The sequence below is a fragment of the Amphibalanus amphitrite genome, unplaced genomic scaffold (genome assembly GCF_019059575.1).
Source record: "Amphibalanus amphitrite isolate SeventyFive unplaced genomic scaffold, NRLGWU_Aamphi_draft 000020F_arrow, whole genome shotgun sequence".
Classification (NCBI taxonomy): Eukaryota; Metazoa; Arthropoda; class Thecostraca; order Balanomorpha; family Balanidae; genus Amphibalanus; species Amphibalanus amphitrite.
Window position 1 is genome coordinate 202,478 of NW_024881516.1, and position 20,124 is coordinate 222,601.

A 20,124-nucleotide genomic window follows, 5' to 3' on the forward strand; every position below is an offset into this window, starting at 1 on the left:
CGAGGCCATCTGAGGGCCCTTTGACACCATCTAAGGGCCCTTTAACACCATTGATCTAAGGGCCCTTTGACACCAGATGAGGGCCCTATGACGCTAAGTGAGGGCCCTTTGAGGTCATCTGAGGGCCCTTCGAGACCATCTGAGGGCTCTTTAATGCCATTTGAGGGCCCTTTGTACACGGGCTTCGGTGGTCTAAGGATTAGTTAGAGGCCCATTTGAGGCGGCCTTCGGCCGCCTCAAATGGGCCCCTATTCCTTCGGCTGGGCCCCCCAACTCGAATGGGGGGCACGGGCCCGTGTGCTCCCCCCCCTTGTGTGCGCCTTTGGCCCTATCCGCCTACGTGCCCATCGCGTTTGCGTTCCGGATGTGAAGCGGTCTTTACGCAAAAAATTCCGGCAGGCGGCTATTTTTCTGTTGGTAAAACTGACCTCTGGACAATATTACTTCGTTGAAACATGAGTTATTAGATGCGTACTCATGCCAAATATGCCCCATTACCATGGCAACCTGAGTTTGTTTGGTCTCCACAGTCGCAGTTACTAAATTCATTTTTGTCAAAAGTTTTTCGTCGGGAGCGTTCTCCATGCGTGGCTACATACATAGCCTTGGGGAAAGCGGAACAAAAAGGTCGCCCACCCACTGACATACATGACATACCTGGACCTAGCAAACCAAACACCACTTGTTAATTCTCAATTCGGTAAGCTGAGAAAGGTACGCTAGTTTACATAAACCCAGAAAAAAGAAGAATTGACCTCGAACAATACAATTTAGGCTTATACCATATAGACCGAGGGACGGACAACTGCTTACCAAAACGTCACTCTGCCTACTGCCCGAGCCCCACAGGATGAGATGGCTGACAGCGCTGCAGCCTGCAAGTTTCCAGATTTCTGAGATATTGCGAATCACGAAGTTGAGGATTTCACGAAGTTACTTCTCCTTACCCTATGTAGAGAACCAATAGGTCTGGCGAGGGTATAAAGACCAAAGTTCATCCCCTCGGCTGAGCATTATTGCGCTCCAAAACCTCTGACAACGGCGTCATATCGTTAAAAAAAAAAATCAAGCACGGCGTACGCCATATGAAACATCAGAGCTGGACTGACACTGAGCAGGACCGACACCGGCAGCACGAACGTGCCCCATCCCAAATTACCTTTCGTCGCCTCAGCTCACAGGGCCCTTTGTTGGCCTCATAAGGTCCCTCGCTGGCATGAATAGGTTGTCATGGTCGTCATGGTTGGTTGAATAGGTCGCTGGTCAGGTTGTCACGGGGCCCTCTGTTCGTCTTAAGGACCCTCTGTTACCCTCAGAGCGACCATCTGATGGCCTCTGGGTTTCCTGAGACGGCCCTCTGTTTTCCTCAGAGGGCCCTCTGGTGGCGTCCAAGGGCCCTTTTTGACCTCAAAAGATCCTCTTTGACTTGAAATGGCCGTATGTTGGCCTAATAGGGCCCCTGGTCGCCTGAAATAGCCTTCATATCATCTAAGGTGACTCCCTGTTTCCCTGTGGGTGCCTGAGAGGGCCCTGTATGTGTCCCAAAGGGTCCTTTGTTGGCCTCATAAGGCCCCTATTTCGCCTAAAAAGTCCTCTGATAGTGTCGAAGGGCCCTCTGTTTGCCTCAGAGAGCCAGCTTTTTCCTCAGAGGGCCCTCTTTGTCCTCAGAAAGCCTGCTGACCTCATAGAGCCCATGGCGGCCTGACATAGCCTTCATATCACCTCAGAGGGCTCTCTGTTGGAACTCAAGTGGCCTTCTCAGAGGGCTCTGACTGTCTTCTAGGGTGATGCCTGAGAGAGTCCTCTGTGTGCCTGAGAGGGCCCTGTTCATTCCGAAGGGCCTTTTGTTTACTTCACAAGCTCCCTCATAGGCCTAAAGGTGTCCTCTGATAGTCCTAAAAGGGTCCCTAAAAGAGGTCTGATACTTTTTCAGTGCCTATGTGAAAAAAGGGAAGTGGTCAAAAGGGTCCTCAAAGTCAGTTAACCCGCGCCCGGCTGGGGGTCCTGGATTTCCACGCCCTGCTGGGGGGGGGGGGGTGTTTGAACACCCCCCCTTCTAACTCGGCTCCTGGGCCACGTAGCGATACGCGGAAGGCGGTGTTCGAAAGAGCGTCAAAAATAATGAGGAAATCACTTCGGTCAATTTTTTGGTCAGGTCAAAGGTCAGGTCACCAGAAGTCATTGAAGGCAAAATTTCGCCGATTTCCAGGTCGAATGTCAACAATTTCCAAGAAGCCAACGCATAACTCGGGAACCAATAGAGCTACAGCGCCGCGGAAAAGCGCATTCGATAGCCCTATTAACGCCCTTTCTGAGTAATTTTCTCAGATTTGACCTAACGTCAACGGTTTTGCCTGCAGGGGGCAAAAACTGCAAAAATAGCCGATTTTTTCGGAAACAGTTTTTCTGCAATAACTTTTGACCCAAGCCTTGTACGAGCTTACTTTTACCGGCATCGTGTTCCTCTCGTCAAGACGCATCGAATGAACTATAACTTGACCTTGAAAGGTCAACTTGAAAATTTGACCTCAGGTCAAGGTCATGACCTGACCGGAAAGGGTCATGTTGCATATCAGTCGATCCGTATCGTCGAGCTGAACACATCTAAGGCGTTTTCATCGCTCTAGCATGCCTCTATCAAAAGTTATTTGCGAAAAACTGTTAAATACCATTCGTGACCTAAGATGACCTCAGGGCATAAACAGGGGTCACGGACACCATTTTCATGTTCAGTGTGTCTAAACCACTTGTAATTCAGTGTTTGGGAGTGTTTATAATGTCTTTCGTCCAAAAGCGGCGCATTTCAATTTTCTCCCATTGACTTATAATGGGGAGGTCGCAAAATTGACCTGACCTTAGGTCATCGATATCGAAATTCTGAGATATACATTTTGTACAAGCTATTGCTCTTAGCAATCGCTGAAAGTTTCAAAGCGATCGGTCACTCGGTGTAGCTATGACAGACATTGAAACTTTTTATGAGGTGAGGTCACTTCAAGTGACCTGGTGACCTGACCTTGAATGACCTTGGTCTGAAATTTTCACAACATGTGTAGAATTGATGTATGATAAGGTGTACCAAAAACGGCGGCGCTCCGCGCCGCCGTTTTTGAGATATTCGCGAAAAACCACAAGGGGGGTGTTCAAACACCCCCCCCCCCCCAGCAGGGCGCGGGTTAACCCTCGCCGGACCTATTGGTTTTCTACATACGCGCCGGCCGAGGGGGGCGGCGGGTACGACCCCCCCTCGCCGTTTCGCCCCTGGTGGAGCTAGCGCGTCGCGGAAAAAAAGCGAGCGTGTGCGCCGTTACGAGACGCAGAGATTGGTACAGGGACCCGCAGTTGCTTCTGTACACACTAGTATTTCAGCGTATTCTTTGCCTGTGACACCGTTGGAGGCGAATTGGGAAATGAGTGTGTGCTTATTAAAACCACCATCTGAAGGGCTTTAAACTGATGTGCTGCTCTCCTAATTCAGTGAACTTTTTATGGCTATATCAGCAAAACATTGTTTTCAGCGCTTTTTCCTGCCCCATTCCTTCTGAAACCTGGAACCGCTTATTCCATTTACTCCTGCCATCTGACGATGGTCGTGCTGACTACTAGTTCCGGCGCTAGTTACTGCTCCAGTTTTGCACCCGGCACAAACTCAGGCGGCACCGGGCCGTGGCTCGACCAGGGAGGGTCGGACCGAGCCGACTGCCTGGGGCGCGGTTAGATCGGACGCCCTGCTGGGGAAGGGGACGGGAGTGAGGGGGAGGGGAGGAGGTGGTCACGTGGTCCGTCCAAGCTCGCACACGACATGTCCTGCGCCCAGCCATGTCCCGTGATCCAAAATGTCACGAGAGCTGTGGAATGCCTGGAGGAGACGCTTCGAAAGCGAACTTCAGCAGCACTAATTTACCATATTCTGTGGAGATTAATGAATATTATCTTAATGCAGAAAAAAATTGTATGCCTAAGCTGTATAAGCTGTATCTTTTTAAAAGTTGTAAATAGGATTATTTTTAGGGACTTATAGGTTTTGTATACACAGTGAATTGTGTTACATTAAGCCGTTTCGCTGTTATGGTTACTAACTGAAGAGTTATCCTTTTTTTCTCACAGGGAATGACAATACAATAACAATACAAATAAAACCAGACGTTTCGCACAAAAAAGTGCCTCAGTCAGTGACAAGAAATAAGTAATTAGGCATACATGTTTCCTTTCGATAAAATCGATGTAGTAGTTATCTTTATTTTTTAAGATATATTTTCAGCAGTTTTTTAAGCGCATCATGGAAGCTTATAAACATTTGTGTATTTTATCGGCAACCCGGCTGGCCAGACCGAGACGGTGCCGCATATAGTTCTCATCGATGTTAAACCTATACACTTATTTTTCTCCACTGACGAAGGCACGTTGTTGTCCGAAACGTTTGGTTTTATTCGCATTGTTTTTATATTGTCATTGTCCGTGAGAAAAACATACTCATATGGACTGGTCTCAGTTCATGTAGAAATTGTTGCATATTCATCAACACATAAAATGAATATTAGCCGTCACCACACATATAAGTAGAGGTAGTTAAGTAGACCGCGCCCCCTGTTTTTCACCAATAAATCGCGGCAAAACGAAGGATTGCGACGATTCTTTGGTGCCCTGGAAATTATCAATTTTACAACTTCCCGGAAAATTAAATAGCCCTTATCATTTTTGCATCTTGTCTGAGAATTTTAAATCCCTGAACCAAATTACCTTTAACCTGTAATTATTTTTCTCAAGATCATGTCAGGCCAGAATAGCAATTGAAAGTCAGCGCACATCTTCTGTGTGTTTCCATAGTCGTTTCGTGATTAGCAACGTGACAACATGTGAAATATACTATCTAATGTTTGTCTCATTGATTGTTGTGGGTGCCAAGGTGACGTGACACTCAGGTTAAGGTCATTTACTTGAAATGATCTCGGTTAACTTCCTTAAATTTACACCTTTTTACTGTGGTTTTTAGGAAGTGTTGGTTTGAAATTTAGCACCCATTTTAGCATTTGAAAACTAGGCATACTTAAGTATCAGTTATAGTGCCTATGCAATATGTTGCAAGGCTGTAAGTGCTGGTTAACATTCTATGGATAGCCGGCAGAACGCCTAATGGGTGATCTGGCGTGACCCGTCCTACCCCAAATGCTTTGATACATCATCTTTGATCAAAGCAAGTGCAAATTCGGAGTCAGAAGCAAGCCAAGTCCCAGCAAACTTCACTTGTAGAAATTCTAGCAGGACTCAATTTTCCGTGCTTTTGGGTTATTAACCTGATCTGGGAGGTCAACCAGTGACCTAGGATCTCAGCATTGACCAGGACATAAAAATAATTGGCTGTCTCTCGTCAGCGATGACCAGGACCCTCAAATCATCGGATTTCTCTCGTCACGAGCAGCTCGCTCTTTTTTTATTTTTCAGCGAAGCTCTGGCTCTTTTTATCAAGGGCCGATTGGCTGAGGGTTTCTACGCCCCTCCGCTACATGTAAGACGCTGAAAAGAAATGCCTAAATGGGTGAGGGTTAAATATCGATTGGTTTTTAAGTGCCGAAGCCCGAAGCACTTTAATTTACTTCGATAGCAGTTTTTAAGACCAACGAGCTCGAATACTATAACTTCTTGAACAATGTAAGCACCACATAATATGAATCGTGAGAGGAGCGGCTCAAGATTAAGGAGCTATGAGACACTTAATAAAAAACTGTATAGATTAGAAACTGCACCTAACTTGTACTGGTTTTTAAACCTTTTCGTTGCAGACTGGTAGATTAAATTTTAGGATTGATTTCAGCTGATGCTCAAATGGAGCTATTCATTCGTTCATTCGTGCGACCATCCAATTCCATTCATAAAAGAAGCCGGTGACAAAATTGTTCATTTTAGATAAGTGTGAAATACAAACTCAATAAAAGTTAAATGATACGGCAAATTTGACAGCTTATATAATGGACAGACAAATAACTTTAACAGATCAAAGTTTCGAGAGCCCCAAATAGGGGAGAGTGAGGTAAGATGAGCCAAGGGGCAAGTTTAGCCACCCCATGTTTCTCAGCTCCTATGGCGCTAATTTACTTGAGCTTCCATGTGCCGTTCGCTTACGAGGCTGCAGTCTTTCACGTGAGACGGCAACGTTCTCACGCTCAGCACCCGGTAACATTTGGTATCGCCCCTGATAACTAAGACATGTTTTGCCTTTAAAATGAGATGGTTGTTATCTGCGGTGCATGGTTATTTTCCTTAGCGGGTGTCATTAATCGAAAATGGCCACAGGTGGGGCAAGATGAGCCATTTTCACCTGGGGGAAGATGAGCCGGATAAGCCATTGTTATTTGTTGTCTCCGCTGTCGAAGACCAAACTGAGCTGCGCTTGTTTCTGCTGAATAAAAATGGTAGAAAATTGTTTTTTCTTTGTTGATTACACAAGTTGTAAGTGATTTGCAGATTATCTGAAGGATAAAATGATTTCTTCCGTGATAGAAAACTTGACGAATTATTGGAAGGCTTAAAACAGTCACTTTTTGATGGAGGAAAAAAACTTTGCCATAAGTATGTATGCCATGGATTAAATAAAAGAGCCCACTCTTCGCCACGCCCGGGAAAAGAAGAGGTTCGCTTTTTCTATCCATGCTCAACTTTCCCCACGACGTGTCTCAACTTACCCCGCCCATGGGGTAAGATGAGCAACGTGCAAGATGATTTTTGACGTAGCCTTTTCAGTACAAAAAATAAGCGGTATGAAACATTTCTGGCCAACATTACATGCGCAAATGACCACTCTGTCCGTCCAACCCGTAAACGCAGAAAAATGATCAGTAAGTTAGCCTGTAGCTTACGAAAAACAAAAAGCGGCTCAACTTACCTCATTCTCCCCTACGTAACAGTTGCAACACAATTGAGGGCATTTTTTTAGGCCATCACAGTATTTGTCAACAATTGTTGTTTGGGGGACTGGGGAGGGTGGTTACTGGCTCATAAACTGTCCCCCCCCCAAAAAAAGAAAGAAAGAAAGAAAACGAAACCGATCATCCGCGAAAAGAACTATTGAGCTCGAACCAAGGTGACGAATCGATTTATAGGTATGCAGGATGACTAACGATGCCACTTTTTAGGCCTGGCTACACTATGCGTTTTTTGCGTGCGTTTTTTGCGTGTTTGCGGGTTTTGCGTAAAATCGTTCTAGAAAAATAAACGATATTACGTTTTTGTGATGTTTTTTTATATTTAATTGTATTTAATATACGAGTTATATTAACTTCTGCATATAACTAATGTAAAAATTATATTATTTTTTACTTTTTCTAGAACGATATTAGGCAAAAAACGCAAACCCGCAAAAAAACGCACGCAGAAAACGCATAGTGTATACCCAGGCCTTTTGACTTCTTGTGTCAAATAAATTCCATCATCAGGATAGCACGTCAACGTTTGTTGCAAACTGTCGTATTTGACATTTTGCAACAAACGTATACTATTTGGCGCGATTAGCCTCATAAATGTTCTGTAACTAAAACCGTCTCTTCGCAATTAACTTGGACCACGTCATCCCAGCTTATGCACGACAAAAATAAAATAATGCTTCAGGATCACTGGCCTGAATTCCAATGCTTAAAGTTTATTCAAAACAGATGTGGCTGAGGCACTCTTCGCTACATCTCGTGACGGCCACCATTGTGTTGCATTTTTTCGGTAAGCTATAAGTTACTAAGGAAAAGATTGGTGAGTGGGTTGAAAACAGCGCTCATCCTCCACCCCCCCCCTCCTCCTTCTTCTGGAAACATAAGTAACTGAAAGATCTGGCGATGGTTTATCCACCTCCCTGCCGCCGCGCTGCGAGGCCTCGATTCGTTCGGTATGTGGCTTCCTGAGCGGTCCTCCCCGGAGGCAAGGTGAAAGGTCATGGCCTGTATCAGAAATTTATACGTTGCTGAATATGTTTTATAGTTCTTCCAAGGCCATGGACACCGTTTTATTACATCGGATAAGCATTGCACTTTCTTGTCCATCAATACATTTAAAGAAAACTTGATCATAATCTTATACTGCGGCAATTGTAGTTCTGCTTACGGTTGCCTCTTTATGATACGGGCCACCACCACCTCCACTGCGCTGGAGCTCTGGCGTTCTACCCCTCCCCGCTACGGACCGGCCCTCGGGCTAGGTGTGTTAGTACTGAGCGCAAACCTGTAGTAGTCACGTGACTTTCATTCACGTAGCGGATACGGAAGCTATAGGCGATATCAAGGACGGGCTCTGGGGAGGCAACCGGCGCGGAAAAATAGCACGATTGTAGTTTTGGAAGAATATCTGTTGCGGTAAGAGGAATTATACAAAACGTACGTCCTAGGAGCAAGCATGTGTTATTCCTCCATACTTTGCGCTACATTTCCTTTCTCCAATGGCCAGCACTTAGGAAATAATAGCGCAATTCTAAATTGGTAATATATGTGTACAGTAGCAACTGCGGGTCCCTGTACCCGATTTTAAGGTCCTAGGTCAACCGGTGACCTCTGAGGTTAGGTCAAGTGCCCCAATGTACGGTTCCGTTTTTGGTGAATAACTTCGCAAAAAACGGCCGCAGAGCCGCGACTTTGGCAGCATCGTGTTCGCTTCGCTCAGGCGCGTCGAATAATATACTTTTTGTTTGGGTCAGGTCAACTTAGGGTGTTGACCTCAGGTCACGGTCAGGTCAGCGCCCCCTGACGAAGTTGGTCGAAAGAGGTCATGTTGCATATCATTCGATTCGGCAGGTCTTCCTGAGTCCATTGGTGGCTTTCCCGACTCGCTAGCTCAATTTAATCGGGAGTTATTGACAAAAAAAACTAATATGACCTTGATGACGTCATAAATGACGTCACGCAAGGTCAGTATTGCAAAAGTGACGCATCTTTGCGTCACTTTTGCAATGCAAGGAGTGCATCAAATGACGATTCTGTGTGCTTGAGATAGTTAGAAATCGTTCCCGGCGCAAGGATAGCAATTTTCATTTTTCCCTCATTGACCATTCCCCCATTGACCCCATTGACCATTATAAAATGGTGAAGTCACGAAAATGACCTGACCTCATATGACCTTTAGGTAAAATCCGACATATACAAGTTGTGACACTCATAATGGATACCAGATCCTGCAAGTTTCATTGCCCTGTGAAAGCTCCTCTGGCAGTGAGGGCGTTGCGAAGTTGCGACATCTGAACACCATGCAGAGGTTCACTTATGACGTCATAGGTCAGTGACCTGACCTGACCCGAAAATGCGGTTGATGTCAAAAGATCCGGCTTGAATCAAAGGTCAGGTATGCCAAGTTTCAGCTCTCTATCGCCAGCGTGTTCGGAGCTATCGCGAAAAAAAAACGATGGGGGCGGCACCCGCCCCCCCCCCCCCCTCGGCCCGCGAGGGTTAAAGGGACCCTCCCACCTTCAAAAAAGTTAATGGATTGGCATGAAAGTGGTGTCGCTCGGTTCAGAAAGAGCGAAAACGAATATCTACCAAATTTCACCGAAAAATATTCACCGGCTTTCAAGATATTAGACTTAATTTTTGTTTACTTTTGGAATCTCCGCTGTTCCTAGCGACTTTATTTGGAAGCAATATTAGCCCCTCTGAATCCAAAGCCCTGCAACTTTGAAATTAAATAATATTTTCGATTTCAGGAAGTTCTCGATGTTGTGAGTGCTCAAACCGGTAAGTGCAAGCCAGGGACCCCATTTTGGCTATCTCAACTCAAAACTAATGTTAAGGTGGGATGGTCACTTTAAATTTTTCGAGCTAAAACAAACATTTTTCTAGGCTCCAGGGGGTCCTAGGAGTCCCATCTGACACCCAGCTGTGTAGCTTTTCTTAAAATTAGAATGGCGTGACTTTTTCAGTGGCACATCAAACATAAGTACCTAGGAAAGAAATTATTTTTTTACTAAAGCACCTGCTGGCTGCCTCTCAGGTCTGCAAATGCCATTGGTAGTGTCGTATGTGACGTGTGTCTTACACTCCGTGCCTTGTGTTTCAGATGTTGCTAATATAAGCCTAGCATCAGGCATTGTTTCTGAATCACCACAATTGTATTAGCAACATTAATGACCATGAAAAGTTGAGGTCATCTTCAAGCACCTCATATTCAACATCTTGACCCTTAAGAGCGAATTCTCTCTCGGCACAGTAGCATCAAAAGGCACTGTGTGGGACGGATCATCATGGAAAAGTACTTGAAGCCTTCGGAGCTCAATATCGACCCAAAGTCTCCATCAGCTGAAGACGAATGGGACACGTGGATTGCCAAGTTCAACGACTTCTTTGATTCCCTGGATTCCTATCTCAATCCAGACAAGCTGACCCTCCCGCGCGTTCATGTCTTGTCCATGCTACAAGCTCATCAAACCAGCCGCTACATATGTGGAACCTGTGGATCTGCTCAAAGCCTGTTTGTGAAGCCGCGCAGTGAGATCTATGCAAGACATCGATTGGCATCCAGGAAACAGCAACCTGGTGAGTCACTTGATTCGTATCTGGAAGAACTTGAGTCATTGGCCTCCCCACTTCAAGCTGCTAGCTGACCAGCGTTCAGTCTCCTTCATGTTTGACAAAACATGCAAGGGTCGTGTCAAAAACGACAAGATCCTTCGGTGGCGCCTTGAACTGGCCTGCATGAGTTTCGACATCGTCTACCGACCTGGAATCTACAACACCGTGCCAGACACAGGCACGTACCCAGGATTTCGCCCAGGAGGGGGCCACCTGCTTTCGAAGGGGCCCCCCACAGTGTATAGGGCAGTGGTCGGCAGGTCATTCGGGGTCGTGCCCCCTTTTTGGGCGCCAGGCAGGGCCATTACCCCCACCTACCAGACCCCATTGCTGACACAACCAAGTTTACTGAAATTCCATACCGTCCTGGAACTCTTTGGGTATTTGTGCATTTCCAATGCATCAAATTTAAAACATGACACTTCCTCCACAAAACATTTAATGCCTATATGCCAGTAGCGGCGGAACACCTTCAATTAAGGGGGAGGGGGGGGGGGGCACTGCCGACTTTTGGTCCCATTCATTCCATGCAACGCCCATAGGGCTAATGTTAAAATGCAAAAATCAAAGGGTGCACGGTGCTCCGGTGCCCTCCCCGTTCCGCCGCCTATGCTATATCCCATTTAACCCTTGTACGTATAGGGGCGGCGGGTGGTTTTTCGTTAAAAGCTTACGTAAAAGGCATGGGATCACGACCAAATTGTACCCTCGAGCCCATCATATTTTTTTTACCAGCCCGGAAAATATCATGACCTGAGACCAGTTTTACCAACAGAAAAATAACCGCCTGACGGAATTTTTGCCTCAAGACCGCTTCACATACGGAGCGTAAACGCGATGGGCTCGTAAGCGGATAGGGCTTTACCGTTTACGCTCCATATGTGAAACGATCTTTAGGCAAAAATTCCGGCAGGCGGCTATTTTTCTGTTGGTAAAACTGGCCTCTGGACCCATAATGACCGTTGGCTTATGAGCTTTTTTCTGGAGATCATCTTGAGCCGTAAACTCTCACTTCAAGGAGTTATAGCGGGTCCCGATTTTCTCGACACTTGTCATTGCCCTCTTGAATGAGACGGAATCACCAAGGACCTTAAAAATGGGCAGCAGCGGCTTCCTATTGTCACGGGTAGCACGCTCGTCTTTTTTATGCACAGCTCCATATCAGAGTCCGAGAGGCCGCGGGGGTCCGATCGACTCCTCCCCCTTGCGTTAGCGGCTGTTGAAACGCCAACAGACGGGCGACGGTCAAAAGTTGCAGCTGCTTTTGTACGACTGTACGGAGGGGTGAGATGGTGAGGCGAGCAGGTACGTGAAAATTGGTATCTAATCAATGTGTGCTGTGCCTTTGGCCTGGGCTAATCTTTGAACCCTGGGATGCAACAGTCACGATGGCTCCATCACTGGAGCTACAAACTCTAAAAAGATAGGCTTTCTCAGAATCCCTCATTACCCCCACCGAAAGGGCTCCATTACCCCCAAAGGGGGCATGCCCCACCATTTGCCGACCCCTGGTATAGGGCCCCCAGGTTCCCCGGGAGTCATGAAGAACCTTTCGATGGTGGGGGGGGGGGGTGGGGGCATAGTGGGTCCTGTCTCTCCTGCACTGCAGACGTATGTGAGAAAACGCCACGTGTGTGGGAAAACGCAATTCAGTTCTTTACAACCTTATGTAGCATTTGGTTGTGATTTCTCGCGTTCAACTTCATCAAAGTCAATTAAAACGGTCTCTGTAACGGTCTAAGCCTTGAGAAAATGTGGAAAATTGGAAAGTAAAAATATTTTTGCTTGAGGAGTGTGCATGAAACGCACGGCATTTTATGAGCGAGCGCCTCAATTACTGAACATCCTCCAATTCCGGATATGTAGGTATATAATATAATAGTGGGGAATAAATGTCTCGTTATCGCAATTCCACTATCTGGCAACTAGCCCTATGTAAACGCGGCTATTATATGTTTCACTAGGAAACGAGCGCAATTGTACTTTTAGCCAGAAAATAAATGCTTGGGTAATTCTGGGACACTCTGTATTAATTGGAGGAATAGGACTTAGGAGGAAATGCGATTGCAAATCGACCCACATCCCTGTGTTAGCCAATGACGCCTTTGGGGCCAAGGTTGGGGGGTATTCAGTTTAGCCTTTTTGTTTTTCTGTGATATCTCCGGCACCGTGAAAGATATTGGCTCCTTCAGATGAGTGCCTACTCCAGTCACTACTTATATCCAGTAGCCAGTAGCCACTCAGATGATTTGGGATCAATCAGGTGATAAGCGTACTTTCAGACGACCAGGGGCCCCCAGTCGACCAGGCGTTCCCAGGCGACCAGGTCCTCCAGGTGACTAGGGGCCCCACTGCCCCAGGCGACCAGGGCCCTCCAGACGACCAAGGGCCAATGCGATCAGGTCCCCAAAGCGATCAGGGGCCCCCAGGCGACCAGGGGGCCCCATGCGACCAGGCCCCCGGCTACCAGGGGCCCCAAGGCGACCAGGGGCCCTCTAGGTGACCAGCGGCCCTCAGGCGATCAGGGGCCCCCAGGCGACCAGGGGATCCCAGGCTACCAGGGGCCCAAGGCGACCAGGGTCCCCCAGGCGACTAGGGGCGACCGGGGGCCCCAGGCAACCAGGGGCCCCATGCGACCAGGCCCCTCGGCTACCAGGGGCCCCCTGGGCGACTAGGTACCCCCAGGCGATCAGGGGCCTCAATATCATGCAACCAGAGGCCCCCCATGCGACTAGGGCCCCCTAGGCGACTAGGGGCCACAGACTATCAGGGGCCCATACGACCAGGCCCCCGGCAATCAGGGCCCCCTAGGCAACTAGGGGCCCCCAGTCGATCAGGGGCCTCATGCGACCAGGGCCCCCTAGGCGACTAGGGGCCACAGGCTATCAGGGGCCCCCATGAGACCAGGCCCCCGGCTACCAGAGGCCCCCTAGGCGACCAGGGGCCCAGGAAACTGGGGGCCCTTGGATGACTGCAGGGGCCCCTCGGGTACCCAGGGCACATAAATGAAACTTTAATATCAATTTTTCTTCCGAGTAAAAGACGTTTTATCCAGTGTTTAAAAAATATCCTGGGGCCTGAGGGGCCCCCTGAGCGCCTTCGGCGCTCAGGGGGGGCCTTGGCCCCCGTGGCCCCCCCCTTGGGTACGTCACTGGCCAGACATGCTGTCCAGGGCCGGACAGGTATGTGGAGCTGTTTCGGGCGGCTCCCGAGAGGTTATTCGTTACCTACACGATCAGATGTGCCATCCTGGCGTCACTCGCTTGAGCCATTACCTGCGCTGTCAGAATATTCCTTTCTCAGTGGATGATGTCAGAACTGTTATATCGCAATGTCGGACTTGCAATATCTGCAAGCCCTCGTTCGTTCGGTTGTCGGGTACCCTGATCAAGGCCACGCGTGTGTTTGAACGCTTAAGTGTAGATTTTAAAGGACCACTACCGTCTTGTACCGAGAGAGCTTATCTGTTCGTGGTGGTGGACGAGTTCTCGCGTTTCCCCTTTGCGTTTGCTGTGAAGGACACGTCTGCCGAGACTGCCATTCAGTGCCTGACATCACTTTTCACAGTGTTCGGCACTCCCAAGGCCCTAAAACATAAGGGCCCTGTTCATGAACCCCGGCGGTCGCTGCGGCCGCTGCGGTCGCTGCGGTCAGCCGGGTTGTTACGTCACGAAAAGGGGCGGGGCTCATGTAGTATGACGAATGTATGACGTCACCTTGCTGCGGCCGCTGCGATCTCTGCGGCCGCAATCCAGCGACCGCCGAGCCGCAAGAAAACTAATTGCACTGAACTTGGCGCACTGAAGTCAAATAGGCGCAAGCCGTGTTGTCATGGAGACGATTTTGTAAACAAATTATCTAGCGGTGTGCATCAGTTGTAAACAATTGTCGGAAATTATTTCGGCAGCAGACGCTGTTCATGGAACGCTGCTACGGTCGAGTGGGTGATGACGTTTCAAAAATGGGCGGAGCTTAGAGCCTGCGGCCGGCCGCAGCGGCCGCAGGGTTCATGAACAGGGCCCAGGTTGGACGAAGTTTTCTACCAAAAATGTACTAGAATAGCGCATGAGTCAAAGTTATTTCCGTTGTTTCTTTACAAATATGTCGCAAACAAGCTTTTTCTGTAATAAATCATTATTTCGAAGTTAAGCAACCAGTTGCTATAAATTCGATAAACAAACACTTATTTTTATATAAAAGCCTAGCTGATATAGTCCAACTCTAGTTGAATACTCAAGTAGCTACTAAATTTTCCAGATGTGACACATATTGCGCACTTCAGACAAATGCGTTGCTAGGGCGTTGCTAAGGACTCTTTCGCATGTTTTGCTGCCTGGTTTTTACGGAGCGAGCGAAGCGAGCGGAGTCTTAAGTAGAATAACGGAAATTTCTGAGTATGAGCGGCCGGCCGGCCGGCCGGCCGACCGTGGTCACGATTCTGCGACGCTTATATCTCAGCAACCACTTGACCGATTTACATGCGGTAATTTTTGTAGGGTAGCTTCATTCCTTCTACCAAGTATTGGACTATTCCCGATGCATGTGGGTGACCCCTTATGCACGTGCCACGTGCAAAACGAAGAGGTGTCACTTTTGTAATAGTTGCAATATCTCGGTAACTACTGGGCCGATTGCGCTGAAAGTTGGCATGTAGGTAGGCACCCACTAGGCAATGCATATCCATGTGCCAGAGTTGGGGTGCTGCTGCACGTGCGCACGTGCAGGGGTCGATTCCAGATCTCGAGAACGGCTGGACCGATTGCGCTCAAATTTGGTACACGGTTACGGAGCAGTTAGTAGGGTGCCGTGCACAAGTCAGTTGGGACCCATTTTGCACGTGCGCACGTGCAGGGTGCCGCTTCCAGATCTCGAGAACGGCTGAGCCGATTGTGCTCAAATTTGGCACATCGCTAGAGACCGGTTAGTAGGGCGCCGTGCACAAGTCAGTTGGAGGTACCCCCTCGCAATTTCGCACGTGCAAGGCCCACCCTCTCGCTCGCTCCGTTAATCGCCCCAAAAGGCGTTATACTGGTTGTTATGAAGTGAGGGAAGTGAGATGGACAGGCTTTTTTGATTTTTTTTTTCCTGGTTTTCTAGGACCGTCTCAATTATTTAACTTGACATACTGTTCTTGCTTTTTTATCCGAGGCTTTTTCAATAATTGGTAGATTCTAGCGTGGAAATAAAAGGGCGAGCAGGCCACAGGGGTAAATACAAGTCGACTGATAGTGAAATAAAAGGTAGAAGTGTCTGTTCCATCAGAAATTTGATGTGAATAGTGAAATAAAAGGTAGAAGTGTCTGTTCCATTAGAAATTTAACGTGATGTGATAGAACATGAAGCAACATGATCAGACGCAATAACCACCAATTTAGAACCCAGAACCAGCAAGCGCCATGCAATCAAGAGCAGCCATGGTAACGTTTGATTAGCTTTCAGAAAACCTGGGAAGACGCCAGACGGTGAGGCAATCAAGAGATCTTACAAGACCAGTAGTTACTTGAAAACGAGAGCCGCCAGGAAAATCAGTAGATTCTTCAATGGCAACACATTTCAACATCTATCTAGCAATGACTTTGCACCAGCGAGGTGCTATCATTGTGTTTTGTGTCTGTATCCCTAACTGCTCAAAAAATATTTGTCAATAAATAAACAAACAAAATAATGCGTCTTTTTCTACTGAAAGTAAGTCCTCCAAGTGGCAGGGGATGAATGATAGAAGGTACCAACCTAATTAATTGTCATCTATTCATTCAATTCATAGGCAATTCAGGGGCATCGATCGGCAGCGCCCTTACTGCATGGTACTGCGGATCGTCGATGGGTTTCCTGATGACTCCGACTCTGACTCAGACTTTCAAAAATCAACTCTGACTGATTTCAAATGTCGGCTCTAACTGACTACGACTCCACAGCCCTAGCAGGTCTGCGGAGGCAATGTTTTTTTGGTGACTCCGACTCCGACTCTGGCTTTCAAAATCGACTCTGACACTGACTCTGGTCAGAACTGTCGACTCCAACCGACTACAACTCCGACTACGGAACCCTGAAAGGTCTGCGGAGGGGATCGAATTTCGGTGACTGACTCAGACTCCAGGCTTTTAAAATCTACTCTGACTCCGACTCGACGACTCAGGTCAGAACTGTCAACTCCGACCGACTTCATGACTCCGACTCCGGAGCGCTACTGGCAGCTATCACGCCAGGGAGCTGCAAATCGTATGTTCCGTGGCGGTTTATGGCATTAAAGTCGATAATGCGGCTGAATCGCACTATGAAACACCCTTATTGGCTGCAAGAACCACGAACGTTAGCGCATCACCACTGGAAAACGCGACAGGTTATCGATTAACTGGCCCTGGATTTGGATAAATAACATGTTGATGATCATATTAGCACACATTTACATGATCATCTATCTCAAGGTTGCCCTTCAGGCGGCTCTAAACTATGGCAATTTCCCTATCTTCAACATGTAAATGCCCTCGGGCGTCCTCGTGGTGACGTAGGCATGGGAGTGCCAGGTTGGTAGGAACTAGACTTCGACGCCCCCATCCCGAGTTCGTGCACTCCGATCGTGGAGCCGCTTTCACATCAGCGCGGTACAAGGAGTTTCTCGCGATGAACCGGATTGCCCAAAGCTCGTACAAAGCTCCAGGTAATGGGCAGACTGAGCGATACAATGGTACGATTTGGAAGGCTGTGACCCTGGCATGTCATGACAAAGGCAGCAGCCTCCGAGAGTGGGAGACTGTGCTTCCATTGGCGCTGCATAGTGTGCGTTCGCTGCTCTGCACCGCCACGAATCAGACTCCTCACGAACGTTTCTTCTCATACCCTCGCCGGTCGGCATCGGGCCAGGCGCTCCCTACGTGGCTACTCAATGCTGATCGTGTTCTGCTGAAGCGCACCAATCGAGCCAGCAAGTACGAGCCGCTGGCGGATGAGGTTGAGCTTGTACATGTGACTCCAACATACGCTGCAGTTCGACTACCTAGCGGTAGAGTGCCTGCTGTCTCTCTTCGGCATCTGGCTCCAGTTGCGCGTTCTGATGGTGCGGAACCGACGTGTGAGGCTGGATCTGAGGTCGATGGTGGAGTTGGACTGGGTTCGTCCGATGCCGGGAGTGGTTGCGTCGAGACAGAGATGAGCCCTGCTGAGGCTGAGCAGGCTGTGGTGGGACCAAGTCCGCATTGTGATCGCGATGGGGCTATGAGGCAGCAAGAGGCAACCAGTGTACAAACTGAGAATACTGATCTGCGTAGGTCGACGTGAGTTAAAAGGAAGCCACGGTGGATGGACGACTATGATGCGTGATGTTGTGTGAGGTATGATGCTGTGCGTTGCGTTGCTTTAGGATCATACGCTTGGGTTCATGTGCATTTTATGCACTTGCTGGGGAGAAGTTATGTTCTTTTTTGACAGAGGGTGAATGTCGAATGTGTGTCTTACACTCCGTGCCTTGTGTTTCAGATGTTGCTAATAAAAGCCTAGCTTCAGGCATTGTTTCTGAATCACCACAGGTAGGTACCTGATTGTTTAGCATTAAGTAAGCATGGTTAGGTTTAGGTTTAGGTTTTGGGTTATTTAGGTTTTGGGGTAGGTACACACCTGCAAATTCTCCAAGGGTATTGGGTACAGTGTACACTGAGGTGCTTCTCCGTACCTATCAAGGCAGTAAACCTTCGTAACAAAACAGCCACATTGAAGACTCACTCGTTACCATGGAAACAAAGCTTATTTGTTTTAATAATTTAATAAATAGGCAACTTTAATCAGTATTTACATGAATGAAAAATGATTTCATGATACCAAAAAATAAATTTATAAAAACAATATGCATTTATTAGTTTTTGCAACTACAGTTTGTTTGTGCCCACAAATAATTTGTTGCCGAACAGCCAATCAAAATAAATCCTAAAAACGTGAGCTTCAAATTTACCTAGGTAGGTAGGTAGGATGGTGCAAGATAAGTTACAGTCATAGGTAGTTCTAGATTTACTAGGTATGTATTTTGCCGATTCTACCTAGCTAGGTATTTTGGTGTAAGAGGCCGATCTCTTTCTTATGTTCAAACATTGAAAACAAATTAAAATTCAAGCTAGGCATTTCTTATAAAATAACATGCATTGCATCATGTCAATATAGTTTCTCACCTTGCTGACAGCCCGAACTGTCTGGTAGGTTGAGATGAAAAACTTGCAGCATTGGTAATGCTCTTTGACAGCCGTGGGAATTGACATGACATGAAATTAAGCGGACATGAGATAACCGGATGTCTTCTCAGACTGGGTGAAAGAAATCTGGCCATTTCAAATTAAACCTTGACCTTATTCAGTGTAAATATAAAAATTGATAGGTCTTAAAGCACAACCACTTGGAACAAGGCCGTAAATGATAGCATATAACAACACAATAACAGACAAAACCGTGCGAATATGTCAAATAACACAATTTACACCACTCAAGACGGTGGAATCTGAAAACAGGACGCCGGAGGGCATATAAGTCACGTGATAACTCTATGATTCTCCACATTTACATGCCGTGAAGCTGAGAATTGTCACGTGACCATTTCAAGACCCTGGATCAAAAGGTCAGTGGATAAACCCCGGTCACAAATCCAGCGCATCTGTGACATTCCATATGTGGAAATGACGTCTGTCAAACTAGCAGCGAGCAGTGAGCAGCGAGTCCAGCAGCGAGCTGATTCCGAAAATTATGGGGTCTCCAGGGTGGGAATCTTTACCGTTCTCGAGATAGAACCCTCTAAAGTTTTTGCCATCCATGACCGGGCCATCCCGATTTGGCTGAAAATTTGCTCACAGAGCCTTCTCAGCACGCTGATTCCGAAAATCATGGTCTCTAGGGTGGAAATTTTTACCGTTCTCGAGAAAGACCCCTCTAAAGCTTTTTGCCATCCATGACCGGGCCATCCCGATTTGACTGAAAATTTGCTAACAGAGCCTTCTCAGCAAGCTGATTCCGAAAATCATGGTCTCTAGCCCGGCGGCCGCTGGGTCTCCGCGCCACCCGCCGGCCGCTGGGGGGGGGGGGGCATATAGGTAGTGCCCGCCCTTTACTTCTGCGACGATATCGTCGCAACGCAAATAGATAGAGAAGCGAAATTTCGCACACATCTTTCTGAGTACCTAGCCGAGGTTGTGTCCAAATTTGGTGTCGATCTCATTTGAAATGACGTCACAGTGACGTCATAAATCAAATTATAGATTTGCGACTCTCAGTCTCCTCACGATATATCCGATATATGAGACCGAATATAAAGGACCAATTATTGGTCAGGAACAAATTGGAAGTGTACTTAGATGTTTAAGAATAACAGCAGGTTCTGTCAAGTCCATTTACAGTTTCAGCGACATCAGAAACGGTCCATATAGGAAAACGACAAAACTTTATGACGTCATTGTGACGTCGTCTTACGCGCTACAACCACCAAACCTTTCTCAAACATTGCTTAGGTATTCATTTGCAGCTATGCAAAGTTTCATGTTCGTAGCCCATGTTACCTATGTTTGAGAACGTAGGTAGGTAAGTAGGATGGTGCAAGAGAAGTTACCGCCAAAAGTAG

General features: G+C 47.4%; 1 protein-coding gene across 1 annotated transcript in view; it reads right to left on the reverse strand.

The window, feature by feature from the left end:
- Nucleotides 1-19,154, reverse strand: part of LOC122390071 (long-chain specific acyl-CoA dehydrogenase, mitochondrial-like) — a 49,449-nt gene extending 30,295 nt beyond the window's left edge. The window contains exon 1 of the mRNA XM_043382698.1: nt 18,692-19,154. Within this exon, the coding sequence (XP_043238633.1) occupies nt 18,692-18,846 (155 nt within the window). The 5' untranslated portion in view covers nt 18,847-19,154. The remainder of the gene's footprint in view (nt 1-18,691) is intronic.
- Between the last annotated feature and the right edge of the window lie 970 nt (nt 19,155-20,124).